Source organism: Hibiscus syriacus, unplaced genomic scaffold, assembly GCF_006381635.1.
Source record: "Hibiscus syriacus cultivar Baekdansim isolate YM2019G1 unplaced genomic scaffold, ASM638163v2 tig00116960_pilon, whole genome shotgun sequence".
Taxonomy (NCBI): Eukaryota; Viridiplantae; Streptophyta; class Magnoliopsida; order Malvales; family Malvaceae; genus Hibiscus; species Hibiscus syriacus.
In genome coordinates, this window is record NW_024063486.1 from 367,220 (window position 1) to 387,312 (window position 20,093).

Genomic DNA, 20,093 nt, shown 5'->3' on the forward strand with positions numbered 1-20,093 from the left:
GGCTAAGATGGTCGGTGCTGGGTTGACTTGCCTTGGAAGTTGTTCAAATAGTTCTACCATGGCCGCGTCGATACAACCCAAAGTCTTCGGAAAGATAACCAGACCGTACATACCTAGTGTAAAAAGGTCTATAGTCTTCCATTCATCAGGGTGGTTCTTCAGTAGTTGCCTTATGTGAATCCACTCGATTCCTTCCCCGTTACCTTTGTGTCGAAGTCGATCAGTCACCCATTTTTCATCAACCCCTGCAATCTTAGCTAGTCCGTTCTTGAAAGGCTGACTCTTGATGTGTTTGATATATGCCCTCTCTAGTATGATGTTTTCGCAGTGCAGTAGGGTAGTATACTCTTCAATTGTGGGCACTATGTCCTCCTGGTTAAAGGTGAAACAACTATATCTCGGGTTCCAGAATTGAATTAATGCTCGGAGCAGGGGTTCATCAGTCTTGACATGGAGTAAGAGGGCAATATCACCATATCGTTGGTTGAACTTCTACTTTCTGTCATTCCCCCAACTGTCCAAAATATTTCGTAGTTCTTGGACATCGTTTTGTTTCAGGCTGAAAGATGCGTAACTAACAAGCTCTGACACATAATTTCCCTGAAGACTGTCTCCCTTCTCTTTTTGAGTCTTCTCAGACCATAGTCGTGCCTCAGCGTTTTTAATCTCTTGTATTACAACACCTTTGTCCATTAATTCAGATTTATTTTGTGTTTAAAAAACGCATTTTAAGGATCAATAGCCTCTTGTTATGATGCAAATGCTATAAAACAAACACAAAGGCAAAAGGATTAGCAAAATAAAAATAAATAAATAAAAAATGACGAAAAAAACACAAAAAAGAAAATGGTTAGGATAAAAATATCTTAGGCTTTGGAATGTGGTTTCGGGGTAGGCTTTAATTCTCCATGGTTTCCCGGTTTAGGTTCTAAACACGGTACCCGAGTTCTCTTTGTCGGTGCCCCCTTGGGCTTGCCAGACCCTTAGTCCTAAACCCATCACAGGCTTTGTGTGGAATAAGTTAAACTCGAGAGGACACATTCCCTTATGCACACACAATGAATAAATTCACACAAATACATAAGGTATATGAATCCCGAAGGCTACTTGCTAGGCCCGCACGGTGAATAAATTCACACGAAGGTGATGCTTTTACCCCTACTTAAGATAGGGTTTGGAGCTCGGGTATAGAGCCTTAAATGAAAAAGATTTGAAGGCTGAAATCACGAGAAAACGATTAGTACAACTATTTACTCAAAAATATAATCAAAAGTAAGTAAAAAAGGATCGAAATGTTACCTTAAAATTTAAACTTACCCTTTTTGTTAAAAAGACAACTGGAAATTACCTTAGCCTGAATCACTTACCTGTCCCCAGTGGAGTCGCCAAGCTGTCGTAACCGTCTTTCGGTTGGGCCCCAGAATTGGGCTTCGACGTGAATTAAATGAATTGGGAGTCGCCACCGATCATTTACTTTACGAAAAACGGGTTGATCGGATACCTTATTTCTTATCTGATCTACGTCTTACCAGAAATATGTCGGATTCGGGAGTCGGTTACAGTCAAGGAAGGGTTAGTACCCTTGAACTGCCCTTTCGATACTACGTAATTTTCAGTTCTCATTAAGTAAGAAAATTGAAAGTTTAACTCAAAAGGTAAAATTACGATCCAAAATTACTTACCCTAATTCGATTTGAAAATGTCCCTTTTAAAAAAATGGCGAGAAACACGTTAGAGGAAAAAGACAATGAAAGTAAATAAATTAAACAAAGAAAACACATAAATAACACGAATAAACAAAATGAGATAAAAAATAAGAAAATAAAAGAAGTAAAAGTAAAAATAAACAAGAAAAAAGAATGAAGTAACGAATCTAATAATAAAAAACAACAATAAAAATAATGAGGAAAAAAACAAAGAAAATAGAAAAAAAATGAAAAGAAAAAAAATCACATAAAATAAATAAATAAAATGTAAGTTAAAAGTAAAATAGTTATATCAATTATAATGATAATTATAAAAATATATAAATATATACGTTAATAGCAAAAATAAATAGTAATAATACTAGTTATATGAATATATATATATATAACAACTTATAAACAAGGTATAAAAAATAGTAATAATAAGTATTAAAATAAAAAAATAATAATAGTAATAAATAAAAAAAAAAGAAATAAAAAAAATTATACCGAATATGAAAATCAAAGTAATATATATATATATATAATAATAATAAAGTATAAATGAAATAAAAAATGATAATAATGGAAATATAAGTAAACATATATGATATTAGTAGGGGATTAAATTGAAATAAAAGCTAAATCAGTGGGCAAATGTCAAAGAACATTGAAGATTAAAACCGGAAAAAATAAAAAAGTTTTCATTTTTTTAATAGATTTTCGCACCCTCATTCCAAAAATGTAATTTGTTTTTTCGAAATAGCCTCTAGGGAACGTAGATCTGAAATCAAAGTTTCGAAAAACTCCCTCCGGGTCATCGGCTAAAACATTTGTCTTTGGGTTCTCAAGCAAAGAAAACGCGATTAACAACGTATGCAAGTGAAGAGTAAAGAGAAACAAACGAAAGGTAAAAAAAAGCTTTCACATTTATTACTTCGAATCGTTTACAATAACCTCGAAATCACTTTTTCTTTGCTCGTATTTTTCTGACATTCCTTTTGTGTAACTCGTGTGTGTGTTCTGGTGTGGTAATTACAAGGCTTATTTATAGTACTAAAAAAACCCTATTTTATACTAGTATTTGAGTCCTAATCCAACTCTATTTTAGACTAGTATTTGAGTCCTAATCCAACTCTTCTTTGTTGGTTACATGAAGACTCCTCGGTTGGCAGGACAAAATCTGGTGTCTTCACATACCAATGTTAGTATACTCTCTAACATTTATACTTTAATAATACTCAAAAGTACTATTATTTTCAATTTCTATTACAATTTCAACCTATCTTACAATTTCAGGCTCAATAGTATCGGTACCCCTACCAGGGTATCGATACTTCTATACTATGGTACCGATACTCCCTTTCAGTATCAATACCATTTTTGCATTCTAGACTCCATGGTATTGATACATTTCTCTTAGTATCGATACCCATATCAGTATCGATACTAATTGAATCAGTATCGATATTGTTCATCGTAATTCTTCAAATTTAAACCTATAATATCAGTATTGTTCTTCCAGTATCGATACCCCTACCCAGATTTTCCATTTTTCAGCTCGATTTTTACCAAATTTTTGTTTAAATCTCTTACTTTTACCTCAAACAATACCCTTAAACTTAACATCATTTAAACCAACTAACTTTCCTCCATTTAGCTTCTTATAACATCTAAATTCACCAAAGAACATCTCAAACTAAGAATCATACTATTTTTTCTAACATATTTTTAATAATATTCAATGCTTCTAATATCTTATTTACTTATTTGACAAGTCAAATATACTTGTAAACCCCAATAAAAACTCATATTTTAACATATCAATCAAAAACCCATTTTCTTCAATCTTAAATAAATACTCAATCTCTTAGTTTTAATCATCTCTAACCCTTCCTTAAGCTTCCACATCACTTAAGGTTTCAAAACCAAACCAAAAACTAAAGGAAAAACTAGTTAAATGGAGTCTTAACTTTGGCTATGGGGAGAGCACGGTCACGGGAAAGAAGAAGAAGAGAATATAGCTTAGTGTATATTTCAACTTTCCGTTTTTCCCTTTTTCTTTAATATCCTAATTAAAATGAATTTTAAATCCATTTCTCTCTAAATGACCAAAATATCCCTTTCATTCTTCCATTCTTACTAATTGGTCTTAAACAAAATTTCTAAATCATTTTCTTATACTTTACCATTTATTCAATTTTATCCTCCAAATTTTTAAATCCTTTCAATTTTGTCATTGACCTAATATTTGGGGTTATTACATCTATACCCAAAACTCTTCCTTCAATCCCTTCTTATCCTATACTCGAAACTTTTTCTTCAGCAACCCAACCTGAAACAAGGGAACTTAGTGTCTATATAAGGAAAAAGAAGAAGGCCTATTCCACGGGACACTACACAGTCTAGAAATGTTCAAGAGCTTAATCTAGTTCCATTGTCCTTGAACGATGATGAAGTTCTAAGATCTTTGAATAGCGATAATATTGCCCCCTTAATTGATACATCTGACTTTTCTATTTCTCAAAGAAAAAGTGTCATGAGTTGTACTCGTCATCCAATATAGAAGTATGTGGATTATAAGAAGTTAATGCCTTCATTCAAGGGCTTTACTACCAAAGTTGATAAAGTATCTATTCCTAAATCTGTGGACGAGGTCTTGAAAGATCCTAGGTGGAAGAAAACTGTTGAAAAGGAGATTAAGGCGTTATAGGAAAATAAGACTTGGGTTATGACTGATATACCTCCGGGAAAAAAGGTTGTAAGTTGTAAATGGTTATTTACAGTTAAATATAATACTAATGGGAGCATTGAATGATTCAAGGATAGAATTGTGGCAAGAGGATTCACTTAGTTATATAGGATTGATTATCAAGAGACATTTTCATCGGTTACAAAATTTAACACCATTCGTATCTTGTTGTCCCTTGCTGCCAATTTAAATTGGTCACTTCTTCAACTTGCTATTAAAAATGCCTTTCTTAATGGGTCTTTGGAAGAAGAAGTGTATATTCAGAGACTGCCTAATTTATGTTTGAATTCTAATTCAAGTCAAGTATGTAAACTCATCAAATCTTCATATGGCCTCAAACAATCACTACGTGCTTGGTTCGATAGGTTCACTAAGGCCATTTTGAAATTTGGATATCTATGATGTCAGGCTGACCATACTCTATTTGTTAAGATATTTTTGGAAAACAAGAAGGCTATTTTAATATTCTATGTTGATGATATAATCATCACAATAGATGATTCTTTTGAAATTACAAAGTTGAAGGAATTCTTGGCAAAAGAGTTTGAAACTAAGGACCTTGGTTGCTTAAGATATGTTCTTGGTATGGAAATGACCAGATCGAGTAATGGAATTATGATCAATAAGAGAAAGTATGTTTTAAATTTGTTATCCGAAACTACAATGATGGGCTGCAAACTTGACGAGACACCTATGGAGCATAACTTAATATTTAGAATTGATGACACTGGACTTCCGGTTTACAAGGGATAATATTAACGACTGGTAGGTAAGATTATTTATTTATCACTTACAAGGTTGGACATTGAGTTCTCGGTTAGTATTGTAAGTCAATTTATGAATGATCCTAAAGATGAGCATCTAAAGGAAGTGATCAGGATCTTTCGATACTTGAAAATGACACCTGTTCGTGGAATGATTTTTACCAAAAATACGAGCAGGAAAGTGGAGGTATTCACAGATACAAGTTGGGATGGAGAACTTACATCCATAAGGTCCACTAGCAGTTATTGTGCTCAAGTTTGGGCTAATTTGGTGACGTGGAGGAGTAAAGAAGAGACAGTGGTGTTGAGAAACATTGTAAAGGCTGAGTTTCGAGCTTTGGCACAAGTGATTTGTGAAGGAATTTGAATACAAAGACGGCTGACGGAAATGAAATTGAATCATAGTGCAGACTTTGAACTTAATTGTGACAACCAGTTAGCAATTAGTATTGCCAAGAATCCGATACATCATGATAAGACAAAACATGTGGAGCTAGATCACCATTTCATTTCTGAGAAGGATACTAATGGGACAGGTAAACTCAACTTTGTTTCCGCTCATGAACAGCTAGTTGATGTACTCACTAAGGCACTTCCAAGAACCGCCTTTGATGAGCTCACATCCAAGCTAGGACTCCACAATATATACTCACCAGCTTGAGGGGTAGTGCATGTACATTATAAATTCTGAAATATTTGTTAGTTAGCTATAAATTAAGATTCTTAGTCTTATCTCTATATTAGTTTTGAAGAGAGTTTTACTTTACTTAGGATTGTTCTCTAGAGTTCTATAAATTAGGAGTTATTCTACTTTTCTATTCAAGTGAAATAAAAATCAGAGTATTTCTTTCTTCACTAAAACTGACAGACCTCCTTATATTATATTGTTCGATATGAAAGCATTTCTAATACTCACGAACGCAGAAGTATTCTCTTATGCTAAAATATTAAATTTCTCCAGTATTGAGGCGCGTTCTTCTTTATTTTTTATCAGAGAACATTTATATAATCTTTTATACTACCATAGTGTTGAGGCGCGTTCATTGTGTTGCCACAGTATTGAATAAAAAATAAAATTAATATCACTTTAATTTTCATTTTTGTTCATTCAAACTTTAAAAGTTCAAATTCAAATCTAACTCAAAATTTAAATTAATTCCAATAGTTTTAAATTCAAAATTTTTAAGTCAAATCTAGTTTTACTCATTCATATTAATAGGTTTAAATTATATCAATTTTGTGAGTTAACTCGCAAATACTAGATAATTAAATCGTATATTTCTAAGATTGACAATCCTTTTCAAATGAAATTATTAATTATATTTTTTATAAATTGTAATTGATAAATATAATTATTGTATAATGTCTAAATTACTTCCAACTTTCGAACCTTTAAATTTAAGGTTACGGCAACAATATTATTTATAAAATTAAAATCACGACTCAATTCAAAATTATCAATAAAAGTATAATTATAAAATTTGTAAATATCAAATATGATAAGATGGCAATGCATCATACAATAATATTACTAGTAAATTATTGATAAATCAATAGCATATGCCTTATCCTCCCCCGCATTGTTGATAAATGATAAATATGCTGCGACAATTAAGCGTTGTCAAGCTCACGAAACATAAATTACATTAGTTCTTCAGTCATTTATTATTGGATAAACTACATTAGATACCATCAAACTTTAAGTGTTGTATTGTTTATACCACTAAACTTTCATTTTTGCTAATTATAGTACTGAACTTTGATTTTTATTGGATAAACCACGCCATCGCACCATTAACGATTTAACATTTCAGTAGTATAATTAAAACGAAAATCAAAGTCCAGTGCTATAATTGGTAAAATTGAAAGTTAAATGGTGTGAACAATATAATGCCTAAAGTTTGGTGGTATATGATGCAGTTTACCCTTATTATTACTTAACCATTTCATTAACAGGTTCTGTAAACGAGCTTCCATTGTTTATTCCTTCAAATACGTGAGAACACCTCGGAGATGAACTTAATCAAAGAGCAGAGTCCACCCAGGAAATTATGATCAATAACACCTTCGCCTTCCGCAACATGAGCGAAATCGATGAGTTTAACTTCGGCGAACGGAGTCCTTCCTTTCAAAAGTGATTCCTCATCAAACAAGATGAGAAGTGAAGTTGAATTGAAATGATAAATGGTTTGATCCTCAAACCATGTTTTCAGCTCCAGTAATTGCTCCAAAACCCCTGCAGGACCGCCATATACGCTGCGAGCGAAGCAACAATCCAGTTTCGCATTTGAACCAACCGAAGAATTCGATGAAACAAACTTCCTCAGAACTAATCTAACATTGTCAGCAGTAAAACTCAGGACATCCTTCCTTGCAGACTTCCAAAATCCTGATTCCTTGCTTTGATATATCTGCAATCCAGATATTCTAAAGCCTAGGGACACAGAAGTAGTTGTTCTATCTTTCTCCAGGCACCTTTGGATGTAATCATCGGATGCTTCGGGGTACCATGTTCTTGAACCCATTTTAACATCCAAAATAGATGGATTAAGGTGATTCGAGGCTAAATCTTGCAGGACTAGGTGGGGGCGTAAACCGGACCCATCGGAGGCCTCCAAGAGTTGGCTGCCATAGAAAACGGGAAAGAATCTGCGGATGTGGTCCGGAACCAGTGTATCGGAAAATAATGACTGATAGAAGGCCAGCTCCTTGGTGCCGCGTTCATTGGCCTGAAGAGGCTTGTAAAAGCGTCCTGAATCATCTACGAGGGGGCCAAGATTTCCATCAATGGCTTGATGACCTGCAACCTGATGCTCTGGAACCTTAAGCATGATGCACAAACTCGAAACTGCGGTTGACCTGCATGACAAAAACTTGAACCTTTTGCACTCAATATTTCCCCCTTTTTGACAAATCAATCAAACAACACAATCATAATATGAAGTCTTTTAATTCTTAAGCAATTATGGGTTCAGTTCTAAAGACATTATGTAACATTTTACACTGTAGATCAGGCAACTCAAACCACTAAAAGGCAGCTAACAACCTAATTCCATTAGAAAACCTGTCTCCTTGGTGTTTTCAAAACATGGAAAAATCAATAAGTAAAGAATCCACACAGAATTATGATCGATAACATCACCAAATTCTTTAAAGAAAACAAAAAAAAAAAGGGTCAAGGAAAACAAATAGTTTGAATCAGTTCAATTCCTTTGTTTTCCCTTAAAATAGATGGATTTACACTCTACATTTTCAACTTAGTTTTCATGCTAAACAAACACCCTTCGGCTAAGAACCAGTATAACGTTCTATGTTTACAGAGACTTCAGTGTGAATATGTGGGTATGTTAATTTTTTTCTATGTTTTTCCATGTACTTGGAGACCTTAAATTCATATACTCGTACTAATGTTTGAATCACATCGATTAAAACGATCAAAGAACACCAAGATTTAAATTGAAAACCCAAAAGAGGAAAATTACGAGCAGAGGAGAATTTCATAATGTCGAAAAATACAAGATATGATACAATTATTACATCTCAAAACTCTAATCTCTATTTTATGTTTATAGGCTTCGCCCGCACTGCTGACCTCACACTTTTACCGCTATTTTCATTGTAAATTCATGAACAGGTCTAAGAAGAAATTAGATCATAACTAACATAACATATATTAAATTAACCAAAAGAAATGCATAAGATTAAACCTATGGACCATTAAGCTGATCTAAGCAGCTGCTGCACAATGATCGTTTTCACGCACCTTTTTTTGTCAATAGCAGTACTAAATATCCTCGCGTTTTCTTTTTACAAAAGGAAAATCAATAAAATCAAAATGTGGGCTAAATTGAGCTCTACTTTTTCATCCTCATCGATTACTCTCCTTTGTGTTTATTCTCTTTTACAAGAAATTCCAATAACGAATATGGGCATCTTGCCCAGAATCAAACACCAGGAATGCCGAATGAAACCCAGAAAATAAAAGAAAATCTAAACAATTAAAACAGATCATCACGGAAAGAAAGAATGATGAATTTACAGTTGGTGGAACCGGAGGTTTTGCAGGGAAGAAGGATCATTAAATTTGCAGGTTTGCGTTAGATTTAAGAGAGAATCCCTGGTCGAAGATTGTAGTGTCGAAGGCCGTTGGCATGCGGAATCGAATCATGTTTCTCAAGTGATCTAATGTTGTCAATTCCATGGAATAAAGTAGAATAATTTAAGAACAAAAAAAAATTAGCGGAAACAGGCCACGAAAAAGAGAAAATAACCTCAGTGACTAAAAATGCCTTATAATATACGATTTTAACTAACTTTTTTTGGATTTACCAAAATGACCAACTAAATCGCAATGCGATCGATAATTCGCAACGCGATCTCTGGTATCGCAAATCAGTTTCCATATTCGCAACGCGATTCTGACTATCGCATTGCGATTTCCCAAATTCGCGATGCGATTTCCCAAATTCGCGATGCGATTTTCCTAATTCGCAATGCGAATACGTAAATCGCAACGCGAATTTGGAAAATCGCAATGCGATTACGTAAATCGCAATGCGATTACGTAAATCGCAATGCGAATACGTAAATCGCAATGCGAATACGTAAATCGCAATGCGAATCTGTAAATCGCAACGAGATTCTGACTATCGCAATACTGAATTTCAAATTCGCAACTCGATTTCTGAATTCGCAACAGGTTTTAATTTCGCAACACAAATGTTTTGGGTATATAACTACGCAGCAGCAGCAGCAACTCATAACCTAAATCCCTAAATCGCAACTCATTCCATCTCCATCTATCACTCTCTCCGGCGACATCCGTTCATATATCCAACGACATCCTTCCCCATCCGGCAACAGGTTTTAGTTTCGCAGCTCGTTTGTTTAGTAAATTAATTTACAATAATGAAATCATCTAATGTTGATCATGTTTGGATAGATTTTTGTTTTGGAGGGTCATGGGAGAATGTTCATGGTGTTTTACAATATATGCCTTTACCCATGAATCTTCAACTAAAACTGTCATTAAAAAAGTTAACTTATGAAACTCTAATATTACGTGTTGCAAATAAATTGAATTTAGAGCCCCTAAGTGAATTTAGGCTATCTTATCAGAGAAATGGTAAAGTTTATTTGTTAACCGACAATGAAGATGTTGAACGATTCATTGCTTACATTAGTGTTTCAAGTGATGATGTTACATTGTATGTTGTTGAACTTAGAAATAGTGAAGTTGGGTCAGTAGCGGGTAGTAATCAACTAAGTTTTTCAACCCCAGTTTATGGTGCTCAAAATTTAATGGTTCCACCACAATTTCATCACCAAGCAAATATTGTTTCACCACATTTCCAATACCAAACACAATATCAAAACCCACAACCTTTCCCTAATCCAAATCCCAATCAACTTTCAGCACCAAATTCCGGTTTTCGTATTAACCAGTTAGACGATGATGAGCTAACAGAAAAAATTGTGAGTACTAGTCAGTATTCAAAATTTGATCTTGGTCAATACCCGGACTTTGATCTTGGTCAATACTCGGATTTTGATGATTTTTCAGAAGAAGAAACAGACCCTGCGTGTAATGATTTTGATATTGGTCAATACCCGAATTTTGATGATGAAACAGCCGTTGCCGAGAAAGATGTTGTTGATGATAATGAGGAGGAAGTTACGACTGTAAATGAACATGTTGAACATCCATTCTGTAATTCATATAACACTGAAGAAGAAAAAGAAGAAGAAGAAATCCCCAAAGAAAAGTCCCCGAAGAAAATGCCACGGGAGTATAACTGGAATATGCCAGAATTACTTCAGATACTGGAAGAAGAGTTGGTAAAGATAGCAGTTGATTGTTACACAAAAATTATTCGTATCAAGAAAGATGATTGTTTTGATACAAAGGAAGACTTGAAGATAGCTTTGTATACGAAATGTGTGGAAGATGGCTATCAACTAAAAGTTAACAAATCAAGCAAAGATCGTTTCGAAATAAGGTGTATGATTGACAAAAACTGTATGTGGCGTATGATTGTAAAGAGGATAAAAGATTGCGAAATGGTTCAAGTTAGGACTTTTATTGATAATCATACATGTTCAAGAACCCAAGTTTTTCCTCACCATAGACAGGCAAACAAAAAGGTGTTGGGTGGTTTTCTGGCTGAGTTAATGTTTTTGAATGGTAGGGTATATCGGGGACATGAAATTATGACTGACATGAATGCTCGGTTCAAGATTAGTATCTTATATTCTCAAGCTTGGAGAGCCAAATGTTATGCCTTGGAATTGTTGAGGGGGTCGCCAGAAGCATCGTTTGCCCAACTGCCGGCTTATTGTCACAATTTAAAGCTGAAAAATCCTGGGTCGGTAACTCATATCAAAACAGATAGAGATGGACGCTTTGAGTTGCTGTTTATCGCCATTAGTGCTGCGGTTAGTAAATCAATATAATTTTGTTGACTCATTTTTGTTAGTTACATGCATTTCACATTTAAATGATTATATTTCTTGTGTATATGATTTTGTAGATTCGTTCGTTTATTAATTGCATGCGCCCAGTTATTATAGTTGACAGAGCACATTTAAAAGGTCGATACCTTGGAGTAAACTTATTAGTAGTAGCCATGGATGCTAACAATGGGATACTGCCAATAGCTTACGGGGTTGGCAAATCTGAAACCACTGATTCATGGACATGGTTTATGGGGCATCTTAGGGATTGCATAGGTCCTATTAGCAATCTGACAATCATATCTGATAGGGCAAACTCAATTGACAACGCTGTTAGAAGGTGTTTCCCAGATGCTTTTCATGGACTTTGTGGTGTTCATTTGTATAGAAATCTAAAATCAAGGTCTGCTGGTATAAAAAATCACAAATGGACATACTGGAAGGCTGTAAAAGCTTATCGGGAAGTGGATTTTAATAAGCATATAAACTATTTAAGACTTGTTTTGCCTCAGTGTGCTCAAACACTAGAAGATGTCGGGTTTGAAAGATGGTCAAGAGTACATCAACTTGGAGCAAGATATGGTTTCATGACGTCTAAGTCGTCATTCCCGGAAATTACCCATTACTATGTTAATGGAGTTTTTTCGAGCCTCTATTCAACAGTGGTACTACAAGAAAAGAAACCATGCAGGTATTATTTCTTAAAATTCATAACTTACCATATATTTTACTAAGTATTATTTATTTAAATTTACAGGAACATTGGAACATCGTGTTACACCATGGACAGAAAAAAAGATAACGAAACGTGTTGTGAAGTCAACGTCATGGAGAGTTGAACCATGTTCAAACACTTTGTTTGAAGTACTGGATAATAACTTAAATGGGCTTGTCGATCTAAATGCAAAGACGTGTAGTTGTATGAAATGGCAAACATCTGGTTATCTGTGTGGCCATGTTATAAAAGTTTTTCTTCATCTAAACCAAGATGATTCAAGCGCATACGCTATGGATTGCTACACTACATAAGTATATCGACAAACTTATGGCGAGATTGTCTACCCTATTCCACATCCTTCTGAGTGGGACATACCAGATAACTTACAAACAGTTTTTCCACCATCCATGGACAGAAGGCTACCTGGCCGACCAAAAAGTCACGATCGTATACTGTCTAAGGGTGAAGAGAAGAAGAGATCGACATATAGTCGGTGTAAGGAAAGTGGTCATACAAGGTTGACATGTGGATCACCAGTGCCATCACAATCATCTTTTCCTCTACCAAAATATGGATCCTCATCAAAATCCCAATCACAACCGGTTTCACCTTTTGGAACTGTTAACTTAGGTGATTTTTAAATGCAAACGTTGTATTATGTGTATATTATGTGTGAACTTTTAATATTTTCAGTTAGGCATGTATTAGTAACTTGAGTTTGAACATTGCTATGATATGTTCAGTTGTTATCACTTATTAGACATTCATTTGACTATCGCAACGCGGAAATCGCAACGCGAATATGACTATCGCAACACGGAAATGACTATCGCAATGCGGAATTGACTATCGCAACGCGGAAATGACTATCGCAACGAGAGAATCGCAATGCGAAATGAAAATCACAATGCGAAATGAAAATCGCAATGAGTGAATCGCAATGCAAAAATGAAAATCGCAAAGCGAAATTAGTTTCGCGTTGCGATTTTCATTTTCGCATTGCGATTCACTCGTTGCGATTTTCATTTCGCATTACGATTCTCTCGTTGCGATAGTCATTTCCGCGTTGCGATAGTCTGTTTTGCATTCAACATAATGCAGATTGAAATCAACAAATCAACTATTACATTTCAATCAATTAAACAAGCACAAATATTATGTACACATCAATTAAACAAATCAACATTTACAAATCATCTTTTACAAATCAATTAAACAATCAAAAAATAATAATGAAATCAACTTTTGCACCCATACATCTATTTCACGTAGCTCACTTCAGGATTAACCTACAGAAACCAAACATTGAATCAACAACACTTTCTACACATCTAAAACCTACAAACAGTAAATTATTGAATTCTAGCTACTTAACCAAACATTTTCAAACCAAAAAGAGTAAATATGTTTAACAACACTTGCATTTGACTTACAAATTGTTTATGGACACTTTCATAACGCGGATGCAGGTAGGCAGCGTCTCGCATATATCGCTCTAGCCATAAAATGCCGAAACCACAAGCCTACTGCACCTCTATCTCTATCGGTGGGAGGTAGAAAATGTGTACTTCCTGTCGTCAAACGCTCCAAGCACATGCATACGAGAGGACCACAATCCCCTCTGGCTTCCTTCGTTTGTTGTGGCGCGGTCTCGTCTCTGATAACTGTAACATTGAACTTCTTTGGCTTCTTGTTTCCAGACTTAGTCCAATAATCAATTGTATCCAAGAATTTAGCCAAATGAGAGCTCCATCCCTTAATCATATCTCTCAAATCAGAAAATGATAGGTAATTTATCATGCTGTCATATACTATTGTCTTTAGGGATGGGAGCTGAAGCTCGACGAGAAGCCAATGAGTACGGTCCAAAACAGGGATAAACACCTGCATCGAAATGTAATAATTCAAATTGCGCACTTATTTATGAACACCTTTAAAATATTTAAACAAATATACTAACCTTATTGACCTCCCACCATGCAGGATAAAGTTTAGCTTGTCCATTAGCCAACACATATGATTCCTATCGTTGATTCTTCAAGTGAACTACATGAAAAGACGTCGGCATAATTGTATATCGCGTTTTTTTAATATTTTTCTTCAATTTCCTTACAATTAGAAGACGTGTCACTCATGCATCAATATGCTGTTTTACAAAAAAAGACATATATTAGTGAATTACATAAATTTTTAAAAAAATTAATCAAACTGAAATATAAGAAATATAAGACTTACCCCCCATCGAAATAGCTGTTGTCTTCAACCCCTAATAATACACCCCACCAAGACCGTTCAATCAACAAATGCATATCATCGTTGAGTTTGTATATTTCAGCGTAACACCCTTGGCTCCGCTTATGTAGATAAAAATCAACTGCGGTCTTAGCCCAAAGGGTATTATCCAGAATTGTTTCCGGTAGTTGTTTCCTCTCCACTTCATCTATCAGAATGGTACTGGCCGGTAACTTATACGAAAGCCAACAGTCATCCATCATGTCCGGCACGTGAGGGGGCTTCTCAATAATTCAATATATTACGCCGTGTGAATCGGGCTCTAGAATGTTGGGATGGACCTCTTCAACGATGACAGTGGCCTCTTGAACGGTGGGAGGGGACTCTTGAGGGATGATAGGGGCCTCTTGAAAGATAGGGGAGGCCTCTTGAACGATGACAGGTGAGTCGGGCTTTTTCTTACGGATTCTTTGCACTATTGGGGTGAACGGAGATGTAATGGCACGTGCACACCGTCTGATGCATGAACTCTGTCTTGTAAGAAAAACCTGACGTAGAGCATCCACCTTAGCGGGCCGCTAAAAATAAATTAATACATAAATCAGTAAATAAACAGACATGATATTAAACAGTGAGAACAAAGACAAATATATTTCAAACTTGCACGGTATTCACCCAAGTCATTATTATATCATTGTTCACAAAATGCATCAGATAACATTCCAGAAGTAAGCACTTATATAAACATTTAAAAGGACAACATATAGGTTTAGTGCAGGTTCAATGACAACATAAAGAGTAGTAGTTTATTCTTGAAACTTAAATTTTCAACACTATGAAGTTAGTATTTGTCTTTTGGTTGAAGTAATGCAATTCATTCAAGTTTCAATTTGCAGAAGAAGAATAGAATCTGAAACTTAAAATCGCAACGCGAAAATGACTATCGCAATGTGAAAATGACTATCGCAATGCGAAAATGACTATCGCAATGCGAATTTGACTATCGCAACGCGAATTTGACTATCGCAACGAGAGAATCGCAATGCGAAATGAAAATCGCAACAACAAAATCGCAACGCGAAAATGACTATCGCAATGCGAATTTGACTATCGCAATGAGAGAATCGCAATGCAATTTTCATTTCGCATTGCGATTCTTTCGTTGCGATAGTCAAATTCGCATTGCAATAGTCATTTTCGCATTGTGTTAGTCATTTTCACATTGCGATAGTCATTTTTGCATTGCGATATTCATTTTCGCATTGCGATTCTCTCGTTGCGATAGTCATTTTCGCGTTGCGATAGTCATTTTCACATTGCGATAGTAAACTATTATTCTTCTGCAAATTGAAACTTGAATGGATTGCATTACTTCAACCAAAAGACAACCAAAAACAAATACTAACTTCACAGGGTTAAAGAATAAACAGTTAAACAGTATTGGCAGCAACCGAATGAATTTACTAAGCAATCTAAGTGAAATTACGAGTAAATTTATCATCAAGTTAAATATGAAAAATATTAAACTTACCTCGTTGCGTAGAGTATGAACCTCGTTCTGCAACGATGCTACAATCTCACGTAGAGCTGCTACCTCACCACGTAAAGTAGACACCTCAACACGCCATGCACCATTGTCATCGCGTAAAGTACCGACCTCCTCACGCAAGGCATTGACCTCATTACGTAACTCCCCTAACTCATCCCGTGGAGGTGGAGGTGGAGAACATGGAGATAAACGTCGTGGCATCTTTGCCGGTCGCCTATCATGAGGTGATGGTGGAGAAGAGGCTCGATGATGTGACAGAATAGGTGATGACTCTCGTTGTGGAGGTGTATATTCGGGTTGATCAGGTGATGGCTCTGGGTGAGGTGATGGCTCTCGAAGTGGTGGCTGCTCATCATCCGTGCCATCAAAAAAAAGCTTACTAGCTTGCCACCAATCAGTGGCAAGCTCAGCTTCCGTGGGTGTCATCCTCTGTAATGGAGTGTTGGCCTCCTAACAATATAAAAGCTCAAACAAAGTTAAATGTGTACTAGTAATAACTTGTTTATAAACATATGGTAGTATTTGTGTTAACTTACATTATTTATTGTAGTATACAGTAGTAAATCTTCCCATTGCTGCAAGGACCGTTTCCTCTTCCAGGAAATAGCCCTAGGAATATCATTAGAAGTTTTTAATGCATATGTCTGCATGGCGGGAAAGGCCTCAAATATCCAAATCTACAAACAATATAATAACAAACATTAGTAATTGTTAAAGAATTAATTATAATTTTGGAAACATTATATAAAAATTATTACCTTAAAGGCCCAAATAAAGCCTGACAAAGTGTATTTGGAACCATCGCCATGCAAACTTTTCCGATCATTAAAGGCAGACGACAACTTATTCCATGTAGCTCTCCATAGATACGAACCCCACGGAAACAGGTTCCATGCATTTAGGTCCTCTACCAATTTAATTAGATCATTAGGAATAGGTTGTCGGGCCTCTTTGCCTAAAAAGTCGGCTTGCAAAAGTATTAGAAGGTATACTCGGACAACATCGACGTCATCCATCCGAGTAAAACCATCTTTCTTATTCAATAATCTCGTCAAGTCTTCCACGTGTAAATTCGACTTCTCCGTTGACTGCTCAGGAAAAACCCAGGAAAACCATGATAGGCGAGTAATATGTCTAGTGTACCGATCTACATCATCGTGTCCGAAGCGTAGGCCGGTGATTAAGAAAAACTCCTCCCGCCCAAAACACGTATACGCCAGTGGCATATCAAACCATATCTCTTCATCACGACGTTGTATAGTCTCTGGTAGATCGCTAGTCATGGTTTGAAGAAACTGATGGGTCAACATAGCATCTCCACCCGGATGTTGTACTTTCAGCCATGGCCCGAAGCAAGTATCCTCAAATATTTTTCTTTGTACAGGTGAAAGCTTCGACGCAATTGTTTTGGCCAGGCTTACTTTATTTCTTAAGATCAATTGAGCCGAATAAAAGTTCTGCAAAAACAATAAACATACCAATTTAGATATACCAAAAACTACACTATGAAGATATGAACAATAAAGAATAGTAGTTTATTCTTCAAACTTAAATTTGCAACACTGTGAATTTAATATTTGTTTTTTGGTTGAAGTAATGCAATTCATTCAAGTTTCAATTTGCAGAAGAAGAATAGTTTCTGAAACTTTAAATCGCAACACGAAAATGAAAATCGCAACACGAAAATGACTATCGCAACGCGAATTTGACTATCGTAACACAAGAATCGCAACGCGAAATGAAAATCGCATTGCGATTCTCTCGTTGCAATAGTCAAATTCGCATTGCGATAGTCATTTTCGTGTTGCGATTCACTCGTTGCGATAGTCATTCTCGGTTTCAAATACTAAAATTGAAAGAAACTTGAATGGATTACATTACTTCAACCAAAAGGTAAAACAAAGACAAAAACTAACTTCACAGGGTTAAAGACTAAACAGTTTAGCAGTATTAGCAGCAATCGAATGAATATAATAAGCAATCTAAGTGAAATGGTTAATCTATTATTGAAAACACCAGTAAACTTATCATCAATTTCAATATGAAAAACCTAATAATAATGCAAAAATTTCAAAATAAAAATAATTAAAAAAACTAACCCTCGGTTGTTGATTTGGTTGATTTTCCATTTCTGACCGTGAATGATTTCGCCGGAGATGGAGACTGTTATCGTCGTGGGGACTGATTTCGTCGGAGATGGGAACGGATGTCGCCTTAGAGAGTGAGAGATGGAGATGAGACTGAGTTGTGATTTAGGGTTTTAGGTTATGAGTTACGATTACGGGATATACTGTGGACGGTTCAGTCTTCCGATATATTAATATATTCGTGTTTGGAATTTGAAAAAAAAATACGCGTTAATACGAATGGCGCTATGTAAATCGCATTGCGATAGTCAGATTCGCATTGCGATTTACGTATTCGCATTGCGATTTACGTAATCGCATTGCGATAGTCAGATTCGCATTGCGATTTACGTAATCGCATTGCGATTTACGTAATCGCATTGCGATTTTCCAAATTCGCGTTGCGATTTACGTAAATCGCAATGCGATAGTCAGAATCGCGTTGCGAATCTGGAAACTGATTTGCGATACCGGAGATCGCGTTGCGAATTATCGATCGCGTTGCGAATTATCGATCGCATTGCGATTTAGTTGGTTATTTTGGCAAATCCAAAAAAAGTTGGTTAAAATCGTATATTATAAGGCATTTTTGGTCACTGAGGTTTTTTTCTCCACGGAAAATGTCACGAAAAAGTATAATATTTTAGGTTGAAAATATTGTCCTTAAATATTTTAAATTAAACCGAAAATATTATAATAAATGTATCAATTTGATAACCGAAAATATTATAAAAAAATTTAATATTTTAGGTTTAATCGAAGATGTTACGAAGAATTCATTTTCATTATTTTTTAGAGTAAATTACAAATTTGATAATTGAATTTTACTCTATGTTATTTCAATTATTGTACTTTAAATCTTTTTAATTTCCTCATTGAACTTAATACATTGGATTTTTTGTCACTCAATCGTTTTCTCACTAACAGGGTTATAAATGGGTTGTTATATATATGCAAAACAACGTCGTTTTGATAAAAAAATTGTTTTTTAAATGGTGTCGTTTTAACGCCATTAACTATTTAATGGCTGAGTGACTAAAAAATCGAATATATTATGTTCAGTGAGAAAATTAAAAACTTTTAAAGTTCATTGAACAAATTAGGTGAGAGAGTAAAGTTCAATAATGAAATTTGTAATTTACCTTATTTTTAACCTTAAATTATTATGTTGTACCGCAGAACTACACTTATTTGAGTAGTTATGTTGTGCAAGTAGCCTAATCTAAGGAGGCATAGCCGAAAATATGATAAAAATCATAAAAATTTAGGTTGAGCACAACCTAAAATATTATTTTTTTACTAATATTTTTTGTTGAACTTAAAATGTTATAATTCATATCGCATTTTCGATTGCATTACATCTTTACTCTACCAAGATGATTCTTGCCAAATGCCAACTACTCAGTTTGGATTGCCCGTAGGTAAACTAAATGTAGTCACTAAACTATATAGTTTGTTTTATTTTCACCACTAAACTAAAAACTTTATCAATCAAGTCACTTAACAATTTAAAAAGTATCAACTAAGTAACTGACTGATATATGTTAATCGAAATAATAATGTGACAATAATGAAAAATTATATAATTATACATTTAGTCATTATTGTTTACATATTCTTTTATTTTTATCTTAATCTTAATCTTAATTTAATAAATTTAATCATGTGTCACCCTTTGATTAAGTGAATTCACTTACTTTTTTTAAATTTTTTATCATCAAATCATTTGAGCCAAGTATTCACTTGTTTAATATTTGAAAATATGTATTATTTTAGGCCATCTCATTGGTAAAAATTAAATGAAACAAAAACGG

At 34.8% G+C, this 20,093-nt stretch overlaps 1 protein-coding gene across 1 annotated transcript; it reads right to left on the minus strand.

The window, feature by feature from the left end:
* Positions 1 to 7,115: 7,115 nt before the first annotated feature.
* LOC120189872 (inositol polyphosphate multikinase beta-like) lies at positions 7,116 to 8,153 on the minus strand. Its single transcript, XM_039193018.1, has one exon. It carries the CDS (start codon positions 8,030 to 8,032, stop codon positions 7,190 to 7,192), a length of 843 nt encoding a protein of 280 aa, XP_039048949.1. The 5' UTR covers positions 8,033 to 8,153; the 3' UTR covers positions 7,116 to 7,189.
* Positions 8,154 to 20,093: the final 11,940 nt, after the last annotated feature.